The 23,692-nt window shown below is 34.5% G+C and overlaps 1 protein-coding gene across 3 annotated transcripts; it reads right to left on the reverse strand.

The window, feature by feature from the left end:
- Positions 1 to 1,573: 1,573 nt before the first annotated feature.
- On the reverse strand, positions 1,574 to 23,574 carry LOC122841326 (macrophage mannose receptor 1-like). Of its 3 annotated transcripts, XM_044134568.1 has the most exons (33): positions 23,478 to 23,574; positions 18,917 to 19,027; positions 18,065 to 18,421; positions 17,685 to 17,855; positions 17,180 to 17,335; positions 16,115 to 16,225; positions 14,452 to 14,589; positions 14,167 to 14,343; positions 13,329 to 13,483; positions 12,576 to 12,695; positions 12,346 to 12,461; positions 11,967 to 12,115; positions 11,649 to 11,848; positions 11,299 to 11,414; positions 11,066 to 11,161; positions 9,070 to 9,142; positions 8,804 to 8,957; positions 8,501 to 8,539; positions 8,017 to 8,180; positions 7,871 to 7,932; positions 7,051 to 7,151; positions 6,782 to 6,924; positions 6,003 to 6,108; positions 5,775 to 5,902; positions 5,389 to 5,433; positions 5,180 to 5,282; positions 4,848 to 5,080; positions 4,525 to 4,690; positions 3,613 to 3,777; positions 3,393 to 3,509; positions 3,048 to 3,203; positions 2,223 to 2,252; positions 1,574 to 2,122 (listed from the first exon to the last, which is right to left on the reverse strand). In XM_044134568.1, exons 1-33 carry the CDS (start codon positions 23,557 to 23,559, stop codon positions 1,860 to 1,862), a joined length of 4,503 nt encoding a protein of 1,500 aa, XP_043990503.1. In that variant the 5' UTR covers positions 23,560 to 23,574; the 3' UTR covers positions 1,574 to 1,859. The 3 variants fall into 3 exon arrangements, with proteins under 3 accessions (XP_043990503.1, XP_043990506.1, XP_043990504.1); XM_044134571.1 differs by lacking the exon at positions 11,066 to 11,161 and having other exon boundaries at positions 9,070 to 9,139; XM_044134569.1 differs by lacking the exon at positions 11,066 to 11,161.
- Between the last annotated feature and the right edge of the window lie 118 nt (positions 23,575 to 23,692).

Consider the following 23,692-nt stretch of genomic DNA (forward strand, 5'->3'; position numbering starts at 1 on the left):
ACTTCAAGAGTGGCAGAGTGCTTCATAAATTGAGCTGTTAACTAAGGAAAATTGCACCTTTCACAAGTAAAATCAAAAAACAACACATAAATAAACTCTCTTTTTCTACTTGAATTTGCAAAGTTACTTAAAATCAAATACTAAAAATGGCAAAAGATATAAATGAAAAACATGGAAACCTGGACTAACATTGCTAGATCATCCAAGCATACTAACCATTAATTTATTCACTTCGATTAATGTTGTCACACATATTTAACACAGCAAAAAAAGGCTTAGGATCAAGTGAACATTAATGCACATCTGTATTAAATGATGCAAAAATGTAAAATGAAAGAATGGAAATAGAAACTAATAGGAATGTTATAAAGTTAAATCTAAAAAATAAGAGAAATAATTGCACAAGTAAAATGAAAAATGTAATAAGAAATAAGAAAATAAAAAAAGAATACAATTTATATTTAAATTGAAAAAAATCTCTACGAAGGTAAATAGAATTATAAAAAAGAGGCAAAGATCTACATTTTTAAATGAAAAGGTACATGTTAAGTTTATTCATTGATTTCTTTTGATTTTTTAAATTATGTCAGTTTCAACCCTCCATACTAGAAAACCTACATTTACCATGGATATAAGTAATTCTGGCTTAAGTCAAAGTCTGTTGTACAGATTTTACTTTGTCAGCATGTGTTTGTGTTGTGAGACAAGACCAAACAGTTCAGACGTTGCTTTTAAACCTAATCCACAAACTAACATTGTGAGTTACAAGCCACTTTATTTCCTACATATCTTGCCGTCTATCTCTTCCCCATTATGATATCCGAACTTAACTTAAGTAAATCTTTTCTGTTAATGCCTTGAATTGCTTCCATGTGATTGGTTCATTCAGATATTTGTACTGTGAGACTACTGTCTGGCATTGAATGTAGCTTTTGGAAAATTAAATAGAGACAAAACTGTGTTACACTTTAAAGTGTATTTACTTTCAGCGGAGGAATAAACTGACTCTAAACATCCAGGGGAGCAAATATGCGGTGTTATTTTTTAACAATAAGGGATGGTACTTCAAACCAAAATTCACAAACGTTCCTTCAGTTCATGTCAGTTGTCTGTAGTAGTTCTTATGTTTTTATACAGACATTCTTGCTTTATATTGGCACCATGCACTACTCTGCTATCTTGGAGTACAGTCATCATGAAACATATATTATGGCTCCATTTATTACAAATACACTTACTGTACCATAAAGATATGCATTTTAATTTTTTAATATATAGGCAGTGCCACTAAATTCAGTCTAAATTTGATTTCTTTCAACAGAATTTGACAGGAAATGTCTTCTTTACTGATGAAAATGTGTTGTACTAAATTAAGAGCTGCCATATATGAATGTGCCAAGGGAAACTTTTTGTAACTTCCTCAAACATGATTACAGTGGAAAGAAACATTCTCCCTCCTTTCTTTATTGTTTTCTTTATCATTATGCAGAATTCATTCAAAGAAATCAATAATTACAGTGCTGACATTGTTCAACCCTAAACAGATATGAAAATGTAATAAAAACATGAACAGTATATTATCGTGAATGGTTTAATGCCTTTTTTTAACATTGACTGGCTGTGTCCTCCATTTTACATTCAAACAGTAAAAGCAATAAACAGCATCTAGAAAATGAGCTTCACATGTAGCCATTATATGTACATTCTGCCATGGGTAGAGAAAGAACAAATACAGTTATTGTTAAATTACTGAATATTTATTGTTTGCATTAAAAACATAATACTGAAGCATATTTGTGTTTACAGTAAAATTAATCTCAGACTAGTTTGCACAACTTCAACTTCTGCAAACTCCTAAATCACAGAATTAAAATGGGCTCTGGATTTTCTGGGGAGATTTCGGAGACTTCAGCATTCTCGATCAATCTATTGGTGTCGACCACATCAGGCTGAGATTTTTCGCCATTGAAGTACAATGGATTGTCAAAGGTGGGGAAGGGACGAGGAGATCTCTTGTAGAGCCAGAAAGCGACAACAGTCATTGTCGAGATGATGGCAATAAGCATCACTACCACCAAACTTGTGTGGACACGACTGCGTGGATCGTCTCCTTCGTGAGGCTCTGCACATGCAACAAGTAGATAGAGATAAGCTTTTACTCAATGCCATTTGAAAATACAAGTAATCAAAAATTGCACAAATCATTAAGAGGTGTAACTTACTTGGTTTTGTATCTGTGTCTGTCATCATAACTGTTCAGAAAAAAAAGTGTGAAATAATGAATCTCTTTTCTTAAGTTCAGCTGTAGTCTATATCTTGTACAAGGTGTAATTTACTACAGCTTCACTGGAATTTACAAAGTTTATCAATTAATGTTCTTCATGGAATCAAAAGACAAAATAATATATGCAGCCTTTTTGAGGTTTTGGGTCCATACATCAAGATACAGTGTAACAAAATTCAGCTCCTAGTATAATGAAGTTTATTGTCAAGTGTACACAGCAATAAATAGATTCCACTGGCAGTATGTAGCAGCCAAAGATCTGGTCAAAGCGGAAGAACTGCATGTACGAAACAATCCCACTTCATGGTTTAGTAGCTTCTTAATTCAGCTTTGCAGCAATTACTGACATTATTTTATGTATGACTTTTGTCATACATAAAGTATTCTGTAGTACTACAGTATTCTGTAGTAAGTTTTACTACAGAATACTTTTGTAATCAGAGAATTTTAAGGTTGACTCAGTGAATTTAGTTGGTCAAGGTTGTGCGGCAGCAGAATTAGGCCGAATCATTAACCCTCCATCGCTGTGCTTAATATTTGAAAAACTAAAGGCAAAACACCAAAGTAGAAAAATTATTTAATTTTTTTGGTTGGATTTGTAAAGATAAGCAGAATTTTTAAACTTCTTGAAAAGGTTTAAGGTTTTTGCACTGTGTGATATTTTTATTGTTTACATAGTCGTTGTTTTTGCTTCGTTATGGGATTTCTAAAGTGCCCAGATTGTGTTATGAGGACATATGTTTTTTATCATAAAGCAGCTTACCTTTGGGTGTTTTACAGATATACGATCTGTCGTGCCATCTGCGCCCTGAACTCCATGTCCCATCTTTAGTTGTTATGGCTCCAAAATCAGAATCAGGTTCATCTTCACCCCAGTTGATATAGTCAAGGACAGTTTTATCAAGCCATGCCCACGACCCTAATGACAAAAAATAAAATGCTGACAACACTTTTAAAATTAAGGAAGTGATTATAATATTTTATGCTTCAGTTGGCTCTGCTGAAAGCCCAAGAGGCTTAAAGGTGTTGCAATAAGTTGTACATAATTTGCAAATACAGTTTAATAAAACACTTTACATAAAAATTAATAGGCTAAAAAACTTCTTACCCTTGTGTGTCTTAAATAGACCAATCCAAAAAGAGGTGTGGCTGTCTTGAAATACTTCTATGTTGCTTTGGAGAAAAGCTTGCTCCAAGGGATCTTCAATACTTGTCAGGACACCACCTGAACAACAAAAATAACTTGGTTGTAACAACTTCTCAGCACCTACTGGGTAATTTTTTACTCGTATTAACTGACCACATAGTTTTAAAGAAACTGATCTTACCATGTCTTACGCAACTGCTAGCTGCATCTGCCCACTCAATTTCATCTGTGACAAACAGATAACAGTAGGCTTTATATGGCAACCATGTGTAACTGTCCTGGTACTCCACATTGGTGTCTTCGGGACAGCGTCCAGGAAATACAGTGGACTCTGTAGGTGGAACATCTAGAAAAGAAATCATCGATTGTAATGAACATAAAAAACGAATTTAAACTATCCTTACTTTCGCAGGCAGTTGTTCGTGTTTGTTTGTTTGCGCCTATCTACAATCTGGAAGATAGCAACACCTTTTTGCTAAGACAGATCTTTATAAATACATGTGTTTTAGGGAGATTCTTTAATTCTTTCTATTTTATTATTTTGTTATAAGATACACAACTATACAACTTCAAAGTCTTGGTGGATTTCTTTAACTATATGACTGTACTTAGAGAACAATTGTAGAAATCGTGAACATATATTGTTATTTAAAGATACAATAATGCCTTTTCTCAAACAATCTTTATGAAAATGTTGTTCATCCAACACTGAACTTCACTAGGTCTTTTATTTTACTTTTGAGACATTCCAAATATTTTCTTTGTAATTCATTTCAAATAGATTATTCAGTACCAAACAGCCAAACCCACCTCCACATTTACCTGAAACCAGCCTAAATTGTTAAAATACAAAATTATATATAATTATATATGATTTTACATACAATCCAATTATAGTACAATATAGTCAACTGAATAAACAGAGATTCATTAAAATTTGATATTATACCTGCAATTTGCTCTGAATCACAAGTGCATATAAATTTATGCTGAGCAAGCAAAAGCAAAATATGGCACATTTGGATTTTGATGAGTTGAGTGGCTGATAGAATTTTATATCATTTTGATCTGAATCCTGCCATAATAATCACACCTGTTGACACCATGCAGACGCTGTTCATAGTCTGGTTGCAGAAAGCTGTCCGCCATTTTCCATCCACATCGACATACACACACGGTTTATTCCTGCTTGGTTCAAATTCGGCCCAGTTGGTGGAGCTCAAGTGCCAGCCATCAATGAACTGAAAATAACCTTGAGTCTGAAAGCAAGGACAAATTTCATATTAAGAAAATGATTTCTTTTAAGCATGTTAGAAAACCCCAAACTGAATGAGCAAACACAATTATACATTAAAACCAAATTATTACACTTTGAAACAACCTATGAATGGGTTTCAGATCTCTGCAGCTCTTTACCTCATCTTTGTTAAGTCCAATCCACAGAGGAGTTTTGAGAGTCAAAGCCAGTAACTCAACATAGGCATTTGTCCACTCGGTTCGTAGGCTAGCCAGGTTGGCCTTATCCTTTTCACACAATTTTTTGGCTTCGGCCCATGTCAGATTTTGAGTCACAGCCTTGATGCTGTCATTTCCCAGACTCTCATAAGTGGTAGGACTGATTGGATCTGAGTTATCTGAGATAGCCGGATCTGATGGGAGCAAAACAAAAGCAATTTTATTTTCAGTGAAAAGCTGTTGAAGGTTATAAGCCTCAAAATGTTTCCAAACCAGCAAAAGCTTGAACTCACTGATATCTTTATGACAGATATATCCGTTTGTGTCATTGCACGACTTTATCAGCCATTTACCAATCCCGAAAGCTGAACCGCTGGACATCAGCACACACTCCTCCTGATAATGAGTAATAAATAAATATTGTTAAAACTTATCGTTACCTTCAAACCCATAATAAGCAAAAATGGAAAACATTTATATAAGAAATATTTTTATTTATTACCTCATTCCATCTTTGATAAAACGATCCAGGACGTCTCTGATTTTTCTATAGGGCAAAGGCAGATGCTATTAATAAGAACTGATTTACTTTCATTATTCCTAAATACTAAATATCTTATAGATCAGAGTGAATAAACAAGAAAAAAATAGAAAGAATAAGTCCTTTAGTCCTTATAAGTCAATATAATTTCTTAGCCACACGAAATCAGGAAAAACACAACCTGCTGCATGGAAACATTTGCTTTTGAGTCATATTCCTTTCACATTGGAGTACAGTAAAGCAATAGTTGACAAAAATATGCATTGTTCTTTAAACAAGACAATTAGGAATTCATATTAACCTTGTTGATAAGCATAATACAGTAGTATAACTGAGAATATACTTACAGAATAACCCCAGTTGGTGTATTGCCTTGTTTTTCCATCACTCCAGAAAAATCCGTCTTGCCTTATACTGTTTAATCCTATCCATAGGTCCGTATTTGCTGCAGTTAGCATTTTGGTGATCAAGAATGCTGTAAATCCAAAGATCAAATTTAATTTATTTATTTTTTTTGACTGAATATCGCAAGTTTTTTAAAGATATGAATATCAATAATTAATATGAGCGCAAACCTTGAACTTGTCGTGTAGGAATGGAAACTAATTTAGCTTCAAAATTGACACACTGAGTCCTTGCACCTTCCCAAGTCATCTTGCGGTCACTTACTATTTTGTAACACTGTTGGCAACAAAACATTTGAAATATGTAAAGAAAGCAAAGCTTGATGTTAAAATCCTAAACAATATATTCCTAATAAAAGCCAGGTATCTGGCTTCATCTGCTCCATGGATCCCTTCAAAATGAAGATGCCAATTGGACCACACTGTCCATAAAAATCCATAGACATGATTCCTGGGTGTGTCCTTGCTCATGGACACCAAATTTCACCTACTGCCTGGAGCCAAAAGCTGTCGCTCCAGTAATTTGCCATCCTTTGCGTATGAAAGTTTGCATGAATGGAAATGATTAATTTTATTGTAAAGCATTTATGAGGGTCTGGAACAGCTATATACAAGTCTGATGTCATTTCACAGGTTGTGATCTATAAAACACAAACTTGATGCTCTGGCATAGATAGAAATTGATACAGAAAATTGCTTTCTGTCGTGTGTGTGCATGGATTTAATAATGTGTTTGCCATTCCTGCATATGGGCATACGTACACTTTCAATACAAATTCTATGCAATCCTTCATAGATGAGACACCAGTGAATTAATCATTCACTTGATTCAGGTGTGTTAAGAGGAGGGATGCATCTATGGATGCAGAACCTTGACATTCATGGATTGTTGATGGAGACTACTAGCATAGGTTCACAATCTAATTTAGATTTTTATTTATTTTTTTTACCTTTGAACCAAATTTTTTCCATGTTTGTGGACATCCACCTTTGAGAGACTCTGTTGGGGCTGCAGTGGTGTTGACAGGTGGTGAGTTTGATCTTTCACAGATGGACTGAGCCTCTCTTCCGCAGTTAGAAGTACGCCAATATCCTGCATGGACATCATAGATTCACTCAATAGCATCTTCATTTTGAAGCACTATGTTAATATTTTCAGACATTTCAGTTAGTGTTTGATACCTTTTTAAATATGCACATTTGTGATATCCTTACTTACCCATATGATAACCCATAGTAACACAGGTCTCATCAAAGGCATTGGAATTCGGCTGATTTTCATCCCATCTTTGATAAGACACTGGAGTATCATCCAACCACCTGGTACCACAGACGGTCCATGTGAGTAACATATATTTATGTGAACAGAGCTTTCTATGCTATTTTATTGTAATTAATGTAATGGTTATGGAACAGAATGGTGAGAATTAAACAGATTTTGCCTTACATTGGTAACTCTCCCTGGTCACTGATCATAAAAAGGGGCAAAGTCTGGAGGAACTCAAACTTGGAACTGGAACATTGTTAAGTTGTAAACCTAACCATTCAGGGACCATTAGACAAATAGAGTAGGAATAGTTGATTTAATACAAACAGTGATTTAAATGTTTCTAAACTGGCATTCGCATCAAAGACTGACATTTTTTACTTTAGAATTGTTTCTAAAGGGTAGAAGTCTACATTTCTCTTAGCCATGCTCTGACTATTCACTCTGAAACCTTTACACAAAAGACAATATAAAAAGCAAATCTAATATTTTCAGATATTTTCTGATGTTAACATCTTAACCGAACAGTTCAAACAAAACCTTAATATTCTCTAAAAATTCCTTTGACATGGAAGAGACTCAGAAGCTGACAAAATATGTCCCTTATTTATGCATTTTCCCCCATGACTACACAGTCAGGTTAACTGAATCAATTAGGTTCTGTCACTTTCAAATAAAAACAGAAAGGAACCTAGAAAAATTAGAAAATAAAATTGCGCAATTTTTATTTAAGTAATATACATATTAGCTAGTATGTATTAGTAATACTCACCAAAATGACCCATCAAGATCCACTGATAAGCCTATATACCATGACCCATAGCCTCTTGAAATCTGTAGAAAAAAGCAAAGTAAATGCTGTATATGAACAGGAATATGCTATATAAGTGTGCTGTTTGGTAAGATGACTTTACTCACCTGTTTCCATATGAAAATGTTTTCCTCTTTATTGTTGATTACTATCAAGTCACCATGTCTCCTTTTGCAGAAGTCACGAGCCTCTTCCATAGATTTAGACATTCTGTTCAGGAAATATTGTTTCCCTTTCCATATAAGCCAACCGTCTGATGTGGTGTTAAATTCTGTAAAGATTTTGAATGGATGTGACATTACTATTCAAGTTTCTAATCTGGCATATAAAAAGTAAAGACATTTTGGTTGGTGTTTTCTTTGTAACAATGCTTATTAGCAATGAATATTGAAGAACTTCTTGTTATACTAATTTCCCTCTTCCAATCATGATTAAAATTGAAAGTAATTGCTAGTTTTCTATGATAGAAAAAAAATATTAATCTGCATTCTTTTATCACAGCCCAGAGCTATTATGGTAAATAAGACGTTCAATTAGTATATATAAGGATTCAGCATTTTAATTTTAAGGACAATGTCAATGTAGTCTTACCTGGTACTGTATTGTTGGGAGGTGGTTTTAGAGTTGCTCCTGTAAAAGTACAAAGCAAGTTTAGATGTTATGTAAGTACGTTTAGGGAAATATGCTATTTTCTTAATTTTTTGCATTTGAATATGATTTCACATTGTAAATTGTGACATGAGCCATTGAGTGAGACTGGATCCACATCAGGAAATTATATTTTTATCTCTATATAATTATGCAATATAAACAAATTGAACTAAAAAGACAAACAACCACCAAAATGTATTTTTAGAAGAAGGTCTATTTTTTTTCTTTATATTTTCTCTCTACCTGCTCGAATCTGACACAACCAGTCATTGTAGCTTTCACAATTCAGATCATTCCAGGAGCCATGCTCGTCCCAGTTATACAACACAAATTCAGTACAGGTCTCATCATTGTTGAAGTTGTTTGGTTCTCCCTCCTGCCAGTGCTGGAAGTTCAACTATAAGAAAAAGATATAGTAAAAAGTGCTTTGTTAATTTTATTTTAGAAATGTTAGCTAAAACAGAACAGATTGGTATTTGGTTTAAAAAAGAAAACTAACAACTACTAACCGCACTTCCGTCAGTCCATACATAACCGTTTGGATTTTCAAAGTGAAGTCCAATCCAAGCTTTGCCACCTCTGCTGTAGGAACATATTTACACAAGTCACAGAGATTAAACTCTGGTATAACATAGAGCTGTTGTTAGAGATTACAAAGAAGTGAATTACTCAGTACCAGCATATTATTTTGGATCTATCCTCCCCCTGAAACATGTGGTAAAACTTATAATACCCAAGACAATTGTGAAAGGTACCACAACCTTGAGCTGGTGCTTGGTTTGTCTGCGATAAGCGCGACTGGTTTATGAAGGACACGGTAACTCCACAGTAACATTTATCACAAAAAAATTCTACTTTCTATTCAAAAATTCCTTTAAACATATAATTTATTTCTGTTAAAGTGTACCTATTAAATTAGGAGGTCTGTGGCTGCACAAAGCATGCTTATTATTATTATTTTTTTTTTTTTAAATCATTCACAAATCTGTCTATTATGAGCTCCTTTAGGAATGAGATGTTTCAGGGCTATGTCACTACTGTATTGTGCAAATAAGCTGCTGAGTGGACTAAGCTAAAAGACGCAATGAATTCTACCTTTTGTTTCACCTTTGACCTATTTTTAAGGTGGAAACAGCACAACCCCTCCAAAATAATTGCTTTTAGCATAGGGTACTTTTTCTCATTTAAAATACTTAACAGGACAGGTCTTGTCTTTGAATGTACAGATATATTCATAAGAATTTCCTGAAATACATGTGTTAAACAGTTTTTAGCTGTGGGTAAATGCAGTGCTACTTGTGTGTTGTGTTATTTTAGGCAATCTGTCTCTATGTTTCACTTTAAAACTTGAAAGACTCACAATTTCAGGTGTACACAGATTTAGAACCCACAAATACTTTAATTAATCTGCATCAAAATTGAGAGAATGAAAAAAAAAAAAAATCCAAGATGGCCAGCTAACATAAAGCTGCATTTTCACTTTATTAATTTTCCATAGGAGGGTTTAGGGGTTCCAAAATAGTTACTGTATAAGCCTGTAGTTATTTTTAAAAACTAGTCTTTTTAAGAGCAGAAGTTTGCAGCCAGGAGAAAACTGTACATAAACACTAAGTAGTTGTAATTATGTGAAACTGTAAGTCCAACTTACTTTTAGAAACAAAAACACATTTAATTATTTACTTGATATAATTTTACATAATACATTACAGATTTAATCACATAGAAAACAATCTAAGGTTGTAAGGAGAACTCAAAGCCCACACTATTTGGAATCACATTCCAGTATCTGTCCAATAAGCAGAACTGCACCAATATGAACAACCACTGTTTATTTCCATCTTGTTTGTGATTGTTCAGACATGAAACAGTGATCAAGCGCAGGATTGTGGCACATTTAACTGAAGCAGAGAAGGAAATAGTGATAGTGTGGTCATCACTTTGGCACAGTGTCGAAAGTGTAGGAAAATATAAAGATTACCATAACAGCAGCACCCAAATTTTCATATCTTGCCTTCCTGATAATTACTCTTACAACTTAGAACACTTAATTGTGTAATAATAGGACACTATTTAAGTCAGTCTGGAGAAAGAAAATACACAAAATATGACATATGCAATTTAATAATAAAAATAATTAAAAGACGTCTCACAAAGAAACCTATTAAATTATGTGCAAGCTCCAGTCATTAGTTTTAGCCTTCATCCTCCTCAGTCATTTTAATAGATCAACATTTAGTTGACTTTGCACAAACTTTTCAAAGTTTTTCTGTCCATGTGACCTACAGGATCGTTGCCACCTTCCTAATACACAGAAACTCTTGTCCCAGCTATGGACATGATGCACTCCATCAACCATTTGTTGCAACCGGGACAGTAAGAAAGGACATTTATTTTCCGGTTTATTCATCAAGCTGCACTTGCACTTTAGAAACATCAGCTGCAGCGCTGTACCTGTAGCACGGCGCCACAGTATGTTTTGTTTATGAACGGATAAGAACCACTCACTAGGTAGTAGCTCGGGAAAGGGAGGACATCGCATGAAAGTAAGACTGTCTTGCTCCAAGCGCCACACCAGGCAAATTAGGTATGCCTATTGGTTCCCTGAAAAACGATGAAAACTCTGACATTTTCATCAATCAAAGAGTGCCCCCTGGATGCTTTGAATAGAATCTGAAAAGTGGGCGTGTCTGGGGAAAAAAGAACATTTGATCACTTGAAGTAACGTGTTCAGTAATTACCTTGCAACCAATAGTTCAGAAGAGCTGTGGATGCTTAGCAGGTCTCCTCCGATAGCCCTGCAGTAATCTCTGGCTTCAAACCAGGTCTTCTCCTCTGAACGTGGACCTGTGAAAAACTTAAAAACAAAGAAAAAAGAGTTACCTAAACAGAAGTGTGGAAAATCATCACATTCACAAATTAATAGTTCATATAATAATAATAATAATAATAATAATAATAATAATAATAATAATAATAATAATAATAATAATAATAATAATAATAATAATAATAATAATATTCACAAAATAATTTTAAGATAATATAATCTTTTCATGTGAATTGCTTTCACTAAGATACTTTTATTTACCTTTGCGCAAACATTTCTTGTTCCCACTCGATTCCAACCATCTGGACACTGGGGAGGAGTTTGAGTTTGGGGCGGTACAGTTGAAACTACCCCCTCTGCCATGTATTTGCAGATGTATTTCTCCTTGTTGGTGCAGGGCAGTATGTCCCAGAGTCCAGCCGAAACCCCACTCGCCATAGCAACACAACCTTGTAGGTTACCTAAATGATTCATGAAATAAGAGTGATATTTTAATTTTTTTTATTTTTGTCTGTGTTTGTTTTGTTTTCTGCTTTATATGCCTTAAATCGAGCAATAATATTTCACAGAGATCCATACCTGGCATTCCACCATTCCAGTGAGTAAATTTCACAAACTCTGTATTGGTCCAGGTAAAGATATCAAGGTTATTCTGATTAGAGAGGCCGATCCAGAAGTGTTTCTCCGGTCTCAGGCCTACCAGACTCACAAGGAAGGCATTATCCACCCTGTAGGTATTTATAAAAGTTAATAAATCTGTGTTTATAGTGTATTTATGCTTCATCTATCAGTAGTGAAGGTCGCTGCCTGGTTTTAAGCTTTGGGCTTGAATGTTAAAATGTTTCTGAACCATTGCTGCAAGTCAAATTGTTAAATATTGTTGGGTAAATTTTAATACCTACAAGTCTGCCTCAGAAATATCTAAAGGTTAGTAATCAAACACTATGAGAATCTTTACCCATTTGCGACATCAGCTAAGTAGGAAGCTGAGCTCTTGCAGTCTTCTTTAGCTTCTTCAAAGGTTTTGGTCTCAGTACCCACCAAGTAACAAAAAGAGCCATGTCTTCTCCAGCCCTAAAAAGATTTTGGTCATTTATTAGAATCAAACATTTATACCAAACCTTGTAACGTACTTTTTTTCATATTAAATGATAGATATTGAAAACATATGATTCATAATTCACTAACAATTTTGCAGCCGACATCCAAATGTAACTCTACTTCATCCCCAGTTCTTTCAATGGCACTTTGCTTCATACAAATATATCCGTGCTTTTCATCGCAGGAACGGTCCGCCCAATTTCCATTCTGCAAAAAGTAAAGTGAAGTGTTTTAAAAGGATGGTAAACCATTTACATCAATATAATATATTTTTTGAAGTGTGTTTGGTAATAATACAAAAAATATAATTGATCACAACCAAAAGGTGTGATCAATTATCACAACTTTTTGGTGCAGTTAGCAAGACAAAGCTTTTGCATATTCAATATAAAAACCCAAAACATATAATGAAAATTGTGAAAGTACAATACAGTAGACAAAAATAACAGCAGTGCTCATATTTAGCTGTTAGTTTTGTTGCTTCTGTTCTCTGATCCCATTATACTCTAGTCAGGAAAACATTAGGTTGCAATTCATATAATTCATAAATTGGTAACTAGGTTGCCAATTTATAACCTTGATATTTTAAGAGGTAAAAGAAATTTTTTTGTCCCTTGTGTAGTTATAAATTCCTCTTATAGTGATATGCATTCTAATCTCTTCTTTCTAGGATTTGCAAAAATGTAGACAAATAAAACATAACAATTATTTGAATATTATCTGAAATATGTGAATATGTGACAATAGTAAGTCTTAGTGATAATAGAGAATAATAGTAATCTAGTGTGTCTATGTAAAATATATGCACATGTGTAAAGAACAAATGCAGATGCTCCATACCTCTCCTTTAATGAGAACGCAATCTTCTTCATCAGTGGAAACTGTGGGTTCTTCAGCTTCCCAGCTAGTGAAGGTGACGGTCATGTGGTCACTCCAGTCAAACAACCCTTCAGTGGTTCTGTCATTCAGTCCTATCCAGAGCTCATCAGTGGGTCCTATGGACATTATAAGTGAAATATTTTAAAATATCTACAAAGACTTGTATATATAGAAATAATTAGGTCTGAGTGTGCACGTGCTTGAATGTGCATGTTGTCTCTTCATCAATTGGAGTGTTTGAAACAAGATTTTAAATGAAGGAAACAGCATGGTTTCATGGGCAAACTTATCTCTTTACATGTAATTTGAGTCACAGGTTGGTAGATTCACAGGTGTTTTAAACCTTAGCAGAAGGCACAATTTGCAAAATCTGTGAGAATGTATTTGTATTAATTTATTTTTATTCTTACTAAAGCAGATGGACTCATTTTGTTTGCCATTATACATCTTCTAGTCTTGGCTATAAAATTTTGTGCAATTCAAATTGAAAACACATACAGAAAATGCCAAGTTTAACTATCATAATGCAGAAAATAATTTTAAAAATCAAATCTAAAGTAATTTCTGGATAGCAAAGAGGTTGATGTTGCCTCTCTTTTTGTTATTTTAAGAGGAAGTCACTACCACATATTGATAATGACATGTCTTCTCCTTCTGCAGTGTCTGATGAACTATTTCTTTATGTAGGATAAATACTGTCTTGCTGGTGTGGAAAAGGCCTTTTTCAATTGTTTTCCGATGGCACTGAAACAAAAGACCAGCAAGCAATATTCTGATTAAGTATAAGAATGTCTTGTACCATATCCAAGCTGAGAGATGACGAAGCTTTGGTCCTCAATGTTGCGTATGCTAACGAGTTCACTTCCCTCTTTGCGACACTCTGTCAGAGCATTGGACCATGACTTTGGTGTGCGCTGAAGGTAAAAACAATGTCCATTGTAAGGGATCCAGTGATTTGAGCAAAATCCTTCTTCAACTGATGAAAAGAACAAACATACAGAGACTGAATGACAAAGTTCTTTGAAGTAATAATGCAGCGCAAATACAAATGTAAAATTTTTTAGTGTGAAGCAATTTTCAGTACATCGTGGCGGAGCTGGCAGGGTTCCGCCTTTGTAGCAGATGTAGCCAAGTTTCTTTGTGCAAGTGGAACTTTGCCACGTGAACTGCCCAGCGGTGTCAAGAAGTGCACAGTTGTATCCGGGATTAGGAAGTGGGTGCCCTGAAACAATATGGTAAATTAAGTCAAATTTACACTTTACTAAGGAAATTATCAGAAAAAAGTCCCATCACATATACGAGCATAACATGTAGAAAGTCAAAAATGAGTAATTATGTTTTATAAGTACAAACAGAGTTTCACAGAAATTTAATTAGAAAGGTAGACTCTCACCCAATTCACCCCTAGTTATGCATGCAATCTAGCTTAATTTATAATATGAACTGTTGAAAACTTATGTTTAATATTATGTTTTTGCATTGAGTCACCTGATTTACAGCAATCTATCTTCCAAGAATATAAAAACAGTCACCATTTTATTCCATTTAGCTTTTGTTTTTGCATATTTTAGCCATTAATACAGATCTTCACTTTCACAAGAGAACATTACTACATTTGCTGTTGTTCTTTTATAAAAAACTTGAGCTCCAAGAGTCTACCTTGAAGCAAGAGGGTGTTAGCTGTATCAATCTCCCTTTTTGATTGATCAGCCTGGTTGGTTTTCAATCAAACAATGGGTCCTGGAAGAGCACCATCTCCAAGACCATTGTTCAAGTCTGTCACAAAAGGCTAAAGTTTTACTCATCTCTTGGTGGATGTGAAAGAAATTACAGAATAACAGCTGTGCAGGTGGTTTAAAACAGCCTGCAGTGACAAATAATGGAACTTTAGAGTAGTAACCAGAAATTTGTTGGCCTTTACAGACGTTCTGTCGCAAAAGTCAGCCAGAACATTAATTCTCCCTTACTAGCTAATTTTTATTTATTTATATATTTCTATTTTTTTAACAAACTCATTGTAATATGCTTTCTGTCTACAACAGGCTAGGGTACCATTTTAAATGTAATCTTAGGACAAATAATCTAGATAATATCTTTATGTGATTTGAAATAATACAACTAACAAAGTATTGAACATTCAACCTGAAATTACATCACAGGTTTTTTAATAAGAGAAACATCCCAAAGAGAAACAATAGCACAGTCTAAATAATAGGAACACATTAGTGTTAAGGTTTTAACAAAGGCTTTCTTAAATTTTAGAGAAATATTACTGTTAGTATAAGTTTTATTTTATAAAAAATATATATATATATATCAAATGACAGTCTCCATAAAACTTTCTAAGGTTTGTAGTAGGTTTTAGCTAAGTCTCAAATATTTTATGTTTCTCAAAAGTTTTCCTCACAACCTAACTTTCTGCAGCTGCTGATCAGATAATTCATTCATCTACACATCACTTAAAAAAACTATGAAAAGCTTTTACTGAATAAAATTTCAAATATCTGGGTGTTTTACGATTCAAGCTGTGTCGTTTTTGTTTCAGGCTACAATTTACTAGATTTTTATATATCAAAAACTTTGAATTTCTTAAAACAGGCTGAATTTAAGAATTTAAGTTTTTATGTAAAACATTCCCTTAAAATAATGGTTACAGCTGAAATTTTTGCCAACTCCTCAGTCGTTTCATATTGATCAGGAAAACTCTAATTCTGAGAGGACCATTGATGCAATGATGCATAACTTACCAGCATCCCACTTTATGTAGCGGAAGGGCTTTCCATCAGTCCACTCCCAGCCATGTTCTGAACCCAAACTCAATCCAATCCAAAGCTTGTTTCTTCCTGCTCCTGTTAGTCCTGTGAGTTGCATAATGTTTTGATGGCAGAAAGGGTAAAAAAAACAACAAAAAACGGAAAAGAAAAGTGAATACTCAGTTCCTCTTTTTCATTGCTTAACAGCACAACTGCACCACTACAATATTTTCTATGTAGTCTATTTAGCCACAGTTAACTATTTAATGTTGGAGTTTTGATGACGTTGAAATAATATCATTAAACAATAATTTGCAAGGACAAGAGGATATAGCAAAGGGGTCTTCAGGCCCAGGCCTGAAGGCTAGTGTCCTGCAACTTCAAGGTGTGTCTCTGCTTCAAAACACCTGAGACAAATAATGAGCTCTTTAGCAGGAACATTTGACTGCATCCTGAGGAAGTAATTCAGCCATTTAATGTACATGTGTTGGCACAGGGACCAACCCAAAAGTTGCAGGTCATCGACCATCAAGGCCAGGATTGAAGGACAATGGATAAATGATGGATGGAACTACAATACATGAGAAATTTCTGCTTGTCGCTATGAAAATTGTTTTTTAAACAGAGCATAGATCTGCAGAGCACTGTGATCAACCAGTCTGGGCTTTAATCTTCCCAGGTTACTTTTCCCCTTCTTGCTTACAATTACATAAGGACACAGAGAATATTTAAACATGGAGGAAGGTCTGTTGATGAAAGGACATGCTCCTGTTGCTACTTTTTCTTGACAAAATTATTGTCATCATCAAGATGGAATATTATTCCTATTATTTCAGTTTTCTCTATTGTAGTTGTTGTTGCCTCCCTAGGTTTTGCTTTTTAAGTTATAACAACTATTTTGAACATTAGCATTAAAGTAGCATTGTTATTATGCTATATAGTCAAAATATATTAAAAAAACACTTCTCGGTAAAATAAAAAAGTGCTGCAGGGAGCAGTTATGTTGCAAAACTAAAACCATTTGTAAAACTATTTAAAATATCAACTGTCTGCACCTACCTGTGAGGAAGGCCTTCTCGACAGGATCAACAATGCTAACCAGAAATGCAGCCTGCTGTTTGCAGCTGGTGTCAGCCTGAGCCCAGGTCAGAGCGGACTGCATGTTCACCTGGTAATAAGCTCCTGTAACAAAGTTTCTGTTCCAGTGTTCTGTGGCTGTGCAGGTATGAAAAAACAACAGTTTTATTATCTTTGTTTTGTATTCAAACATATATCAGACACTCTATTTCTTTTAAGTGTTGTCTTATTAGAACTGTGAACAGCAATTTCAGTACTTGACGGCATGTGTCCTGCATGTTTAAGATGTTTACTTTATCAAAACCACATAAAATGGTCATTACCAGATCTCTGCATATTATGATAAAATGCTTAGGATGTAATTCTCTCATGTAATTTAAAATAGACTAAATTAGTCAGACCTGTCATATTTTGTTAACAAGACATTGTTTTCCACATAAAGACATTTCTAGCAGAGCTTAGCAATAGCAAGAGCTGAAAAACTTACAAGAAGATGGGCAGTATCCAAACTGTTCATGCTCATATTTGGTTTCAGTTGCACACCAGCTGCGCTTTATTTTGGAGTCATACGTGGTGCAGTCTCCATACCATCGGTCCTTGTACATGAAGGGAAACATGCAGATTTTGCCAAACGAATTCCCTCCAATTGTGTAATATTCTACAGGGGAAATAAAAGGTTCTTCATGTTAAGTCACCCAGTTTTTCAAGGGAATAAAATTATTTTCATGTCTTTTCAGTATTTTTTACTACAAATTTTCCACTTTGAGGAAATGGAAAAAAAGAAGTGAAAATTTAACTGAGGTTCATTAGTTTCATTGTTTACAACCTCCACATACCCACAAAGTCACAAACACAAATAATTTGTACCTCTGTGTGTTCTTGTACAGGCACCACTAGATGTCCCCGCAATGGTCAGGTGGTTGTTCGGCCCAACAGTTTTGGACAGAACGACTGATTCATCTGCTCTGACTTCAATGTAGAACTGCTGTTCTTTCAGTGTGAGCAGGGTTCCATTTTGGCAATCCCACCTCTGCAGGACACTTTTTTCGTCGCAGTCGTACTGGCTCACCTCACTCCCTACGCTTTTGCCCTGAGCACCCAGACATTTCTTGGTCGAAACCACAAAAAGCCGGTTACCAGTTGTCCAGCGAATTTCAGTGCAGCGACTACCTCTTTTAGCCAAACAGAACCCAGTGGCCTTGTTCATCAGAATAAATGGAGAATCTGCAAGGAAAAACATTTAAAATAAAACAAGTTTTATTTCTTAAAGTTTTTTTTATATATCTATAATTGTATTATCACTGCAAAATTTAAAGCCATGCATATGCAAGATTTAAATACAAGGTCTGGTTATGCATTTGTTAATGTTCTGTTTTTGTCTGTTTACATCTCTCTGTGACAAAAATATAAATACCACTTCTCACTTTATTTGAAAATTATTTTATAAAAGTATCATTTTTCATTAAATTTAATTAAAACTGCCACAACTAGAACCTTATAAACTTATTTGTCAAAATGTTACATTTCATATAAAATAAATGCTAAAATAATGCAAATGTAGCAATAAAGTAAATCTGAAGCTATTAAATATATTTTCAGGCATGCATTCTATAAGCAAAACAGCCCCAATAATTATCTATAAAAATGCACAAGAAACATCATCACCAAAACCTGATATAATAATAAGTAACATACAGAACAACATAGGTTACACAATACCATTTGTTAATGTTGTCGATCCCTGCAATGCTAGCATGAGGAGCACAAGGGCTGCAAGAGCAATCCTTTTAGGTGACATTCTTCTAAGTCCCAAAGCAGCAGACATCATCCCTGCATTGCAAGCAGAGGACATATGAGTACATACATGAAAAGGAGGGAATCTTAATAGCACACCGACATGTTCTCCTTTTTTCTCTTTTCATTGAGAAACTGTCATGTTTCAGATTGGCACACTTCAACATTTTGCCTCTGGCTAAAAAAAAAAGCAGGAAGTAAGGACAGCATGCACACAAACATACACAAACATGCCTTTCCCTCGCACGGATGTTACGCTCCAGAAATGGAAAAAGCTGGCCCCATTCATTATGCAAAAAAAGTTGCTTTGGGTAAGCACAATTCATGCAGAAAACATTTAGGACACAAACATGTTTTTTCCTCGCAAGGATGTTACCCACCAGAAATGGAAAAAGCTGGCCCCACTCACTATAGGAAAAAAAAATTGCTTTGGGTAAACACAAATAAATTAGAAAACATTTAGCATGTTCTTAATAGAAATATGAATGATTGAGGTTTTGGACCACCATGCACTTAAAAAAAAAAATTAATAATTGAGGCATTAAGTTGACACAGCTTAACCTTATGTTGCAACTGCATCCGTTTTCCAGCTACTCAATACAACTACAACTAAAGATTTTGTTTTCAATAATTAGCAACTGTTAAGTGTTCATGCAAAACTTGTGAAAAGATTTAGCTTTTTTTAGTTACCTTATCAGAGTTTTGAATATCCAGCAGCCTTTTTCATGCTGTATAAATGTTTTTATACAGCATGTGCTTTCATTAAGATCTGGGTCATATATGAAGTTTTTGTTATGAGTATGAAAAAAATCCTGGAGTTTTCTGGGTTGAATCCTCAGATTTAATTAAACAGATTTTTTTTAGTGCTTTCTACTCTTTCTACAACATCAAATCTCTTTTCCACTAAAACCACATTCACTCATGCTCCAACATTCTACACTGATGTGTAGATTAGTAATCAGGGGATAGGTGACTTACACAAGATTAAACTGATATGTAAGGAAAATGGAATTGAACCAACAACTATCCATATGAAACACAGATGCTTTTCCAACTTAATGAAAGCAGCTCCAACTTTACGGAACTAAGTAATTATGTGGAATCCCATTTGGAGTTTATTTATCAAAATATTTTCTATGCCTATGGATCCCGTATCTAAATGTTGGCTGATAATTGGTCACCTTCTGTTAGAAGAATTGAGTTTGACCTTCACTGTACATCAGAGATGATGAAAACTAAAGCTTTTCCAACGCAAAAATACATCAATTAATAAACAGCATGAAAAAAAACAGTCACTGTGCAACAGTCCTGTTGGCTGGATCATCTTAAAGCTATAGTACATTAATGAACATGCCTTGCTAAACTGAATGGAACATTGTCACCAATCATTGGGAATAGTTTCTGGATGGTTCTTGAATCACAAATGTGCTTTTTACAGATTGTTTATGCAGTTTGGCTTACTCTCCATCCAGAGATGTTCAGTTCGAAACTGATATGAAATCCTCAATTTTAAATTAAGTTTGGTAAAACAAATTTCCTCCACCCATGAGACCTTATGAAGACAAACAGGAATGACTGGATGATGGAGGATGCATTTCCTTTTCTCACACATTTGTAATAGTGAGCTTTACATCTTGTAACAGATGTAAGGAGGAATATAGTCTTTCATAAGGTTTTGAGACAAGAGTTGCATTTAATGTTGCTGATATAAACAACATTATGTTCATCCTGAGTGAAGCAACATAATATCCTGTGTTGGAGTGGAGAAATTCAGATGTCCATCTCTTCCTTTACATTTTTCATAGCATTTAGTACTTTCACTTCCCCTTTGGTTATTTTCCTTTCTTCTGAGTTGGAGTATTTTGCTGAAATATCAACCTTTGTAACTGCAGGGCTTTTTGTGTGAGTCTGCTGAAGCAGAAGAGAGACAAATGCATATAAAGCTTAATTACAGTTTACCAAATGTATCTCAGCTTTGCAAAACATTAACTATCCATTCAGAGATGGATGGAAATACTGCCGTAACAGCAGTTTGGTGGGATATTATTTTTCACTAAAAATCCATATTTTACTAAAATACCACAGCAAATAAGACTCTAAGCAATAAAGTTTTTACCAGATCCCCAAACAAAAAGTTGTCTGTAAAACTGATCAAGTTATTATCCCTTTTCTTTAATTAAACAAAAAATGTCTTTTTTTTTGCACTGAAAGAAAAGTTAAAAACCAATATTTTGTGACGAGTTTCGTAACTGTACCTTTTCATAGATTATTCTCCAACATATTAAGATATTTGGATTTAATGTTTACATAATGTTGTTAAAATAAAACTTTGACTCTTTCCTCAGTTCTGCATGGCACTTGAAGTTAGGGAGGTCGAAGTTCACCTCAATACAGGATGCTATAAAACTCTAGATTAGTTTTATCTGAAACATTTATGCTTATTCTAGGTTGTCTTATCTGAAGTCTTACTTAGCTTTCAAATAAAGACAAGCAGCATGCAGCATGGTGACAAAAGTAAGAGGTTACTGAGTGCATGCTGTACTTTAAGCTGTCATTTAGTGATAAGGTTTCACAGCCGTGGCTAATCTAATGTAGTAAAGATGCCATTTGGATTATTCCAGCTCATTGTTTGTTGAAAGCTTAGAAAGATATGTTGTGTTAGGCATCAGACCCTGTGTTTTTGTTGGAATCCCCCAGAATATTGTCTCATCTTGACTGGAGATGATACTGAACATATTAGTGCTTCTGTCAGGTAGGAACTATCAATGTTCTGTTTTCAATTCAAAATAATTGGATGTTGAACCTCTTTCCATCTATTTCACATTTCTACTTGTCAGGACTGGGGACTATTGCGTCCTGCTGTTCCAGTGGGAATTTTAATTGCAAATCTGGAGAATGTGTTCCTACTCAAAAACTTTGTGATTTTAGAGAGAACTGTAAAGATGGCTCAGATGAAGAGTTTTGTGGTAAGACACATTCATCAGACTTCATTCTCTACCTTGTTTTTGTCTTGAACAACCACTTGAAACTAGATTTTTATATATGTCATTGAAAAAAAGACATCACTTTATTAATATTAGGTTCAAAAAAACTTTTCCTGTTTTAAAATCAATAAGTATTTGGAAAATAGTTTCTATTTGCTTAACCCTCCTGTCATGTTCCGGGTCAAATTGACATGTTTTAGAGTTTAAAATGTTTTTTTAAATAGTTGGAAGTATTTTTTTTGCATGAAACTTTTTCTATTTGTCTTAATAGGTGCACGCTACATAGAAATTGAAAACTTATTCATTTCACACATTTGCACCACCCCCTGGGTCTACTTTTTACATAGATACTGTTCGGGTCAATTTCACCCGGCAGTCAAGTTAAAGTGCAAAAAAAGATTAAAAAATGTCCAATTCTATATGTTTCTTTGCAGCTATGAACCATATTTCACCACACACACACACACACAACACACCACACATGCATGCGCCTGTGCACGCACATGAACCCACTTTCTCACTATTCTCTTTACTTCACAAGGAAACTGTGAGAAAGCAGGTGTTCATACAATTTTTGACGAGAATCTTTTCTGTTCCCGTGGCTAAATTCCACCCAAACTGAGTGACACTCAGCAGAAGTGGAGGGAAACTAAAATACTCTCTGAATGACTCATTTATCTTGATTTTAATCAGCAGGTCAATTTGACCCTGAACAGTATGTGTGTCTCAAGTTCAATTATAAAGATCACCCATTGAAAAAAAAAAAGTGTAATATAAAAAAATTACCAAAGATCAATTTTAAGGAAATTATTGTTTCTTGCGTCTAGATTTTTTTCAGTGGACATAAAAAAATGGAAGTTTAATTTTTACTCTCCAAATGAGTAAATGAGTAGGTTATTGTCATTGATCCTTAATTTCTGAGAAATAAAAAAACATTATTGCACAAATATTGATTGAAATGGTTAGTATTGTAGTTAATAATCAGACACAAAAATGTTTTGGAGAAATTTTTGGGTTTCTGACACTATTGCATGATTAAACGGACATTTTGGTTGTACCCTAGAAACGAACATAACAGGAGTGTTAATGCAGCAATAATAGGAGAAAGCAATTTTTGTTGCAAACTTCAAATTCAACTACAATTGACGTATTTCAATTAGGGCTGTTGTAAATGATTACTGTAGTAATTGAGTAATCTATTGATTATTCTGCTGATTAATTGAGTAATCAGATAAAGAAAATTTGATAAAACAAAATATTGATAAATACTGCCATAACAGCAATATTAATGTCGGATATCAACATCATCCCAAATTTTCATATTTGTGCATCCGTAACAAATACTTTTCTGGAGTTTAGAAAATTAACCTGTAAATATACCAAGCTCACTTTTTAAAAGTTAGACAAGATCTGGTGGTAAATTTATTTTCAGTTTTGTCTGTAAAGCTACGCTAACAATTATCTACAGCAGACCACTTTGGTCTGCACGAGACTCCATCCACCTGTATGAAAACGGCGCACTTCCCTGTCGTTCGCTCCGAAACAGACACCAGCCAGCAGCTCCGGTTGGAGAAAGGCTGTCATGTTCCATGTGTCGCGCCAGTTATTTTAGGTATGATTATTCGTCCCCAGAAGAAGGATAAAACGCGGACATTTTCATCTGTCAATGAAATCCCCCCTGGTTGTCCCGGACCAAATTTGAGGATTATGCTGCTAG

The sequence above is a fragment of the Gambusia affinis genome, linkage group LG12 (genome assembly GCF_019740435.1).
Source record: "Gambusia affinis linkage group LG12, SWU_Gaff_1.0, whole genome shotgun sequence".
Taxonomy (NCBI): domain Eukaryota; kingdom Metazoa; phylum Chordata; class Actinopteri; order Cyprinodontiformes; family Poeciliidae; genus Gambusia; species Gambusia affinis.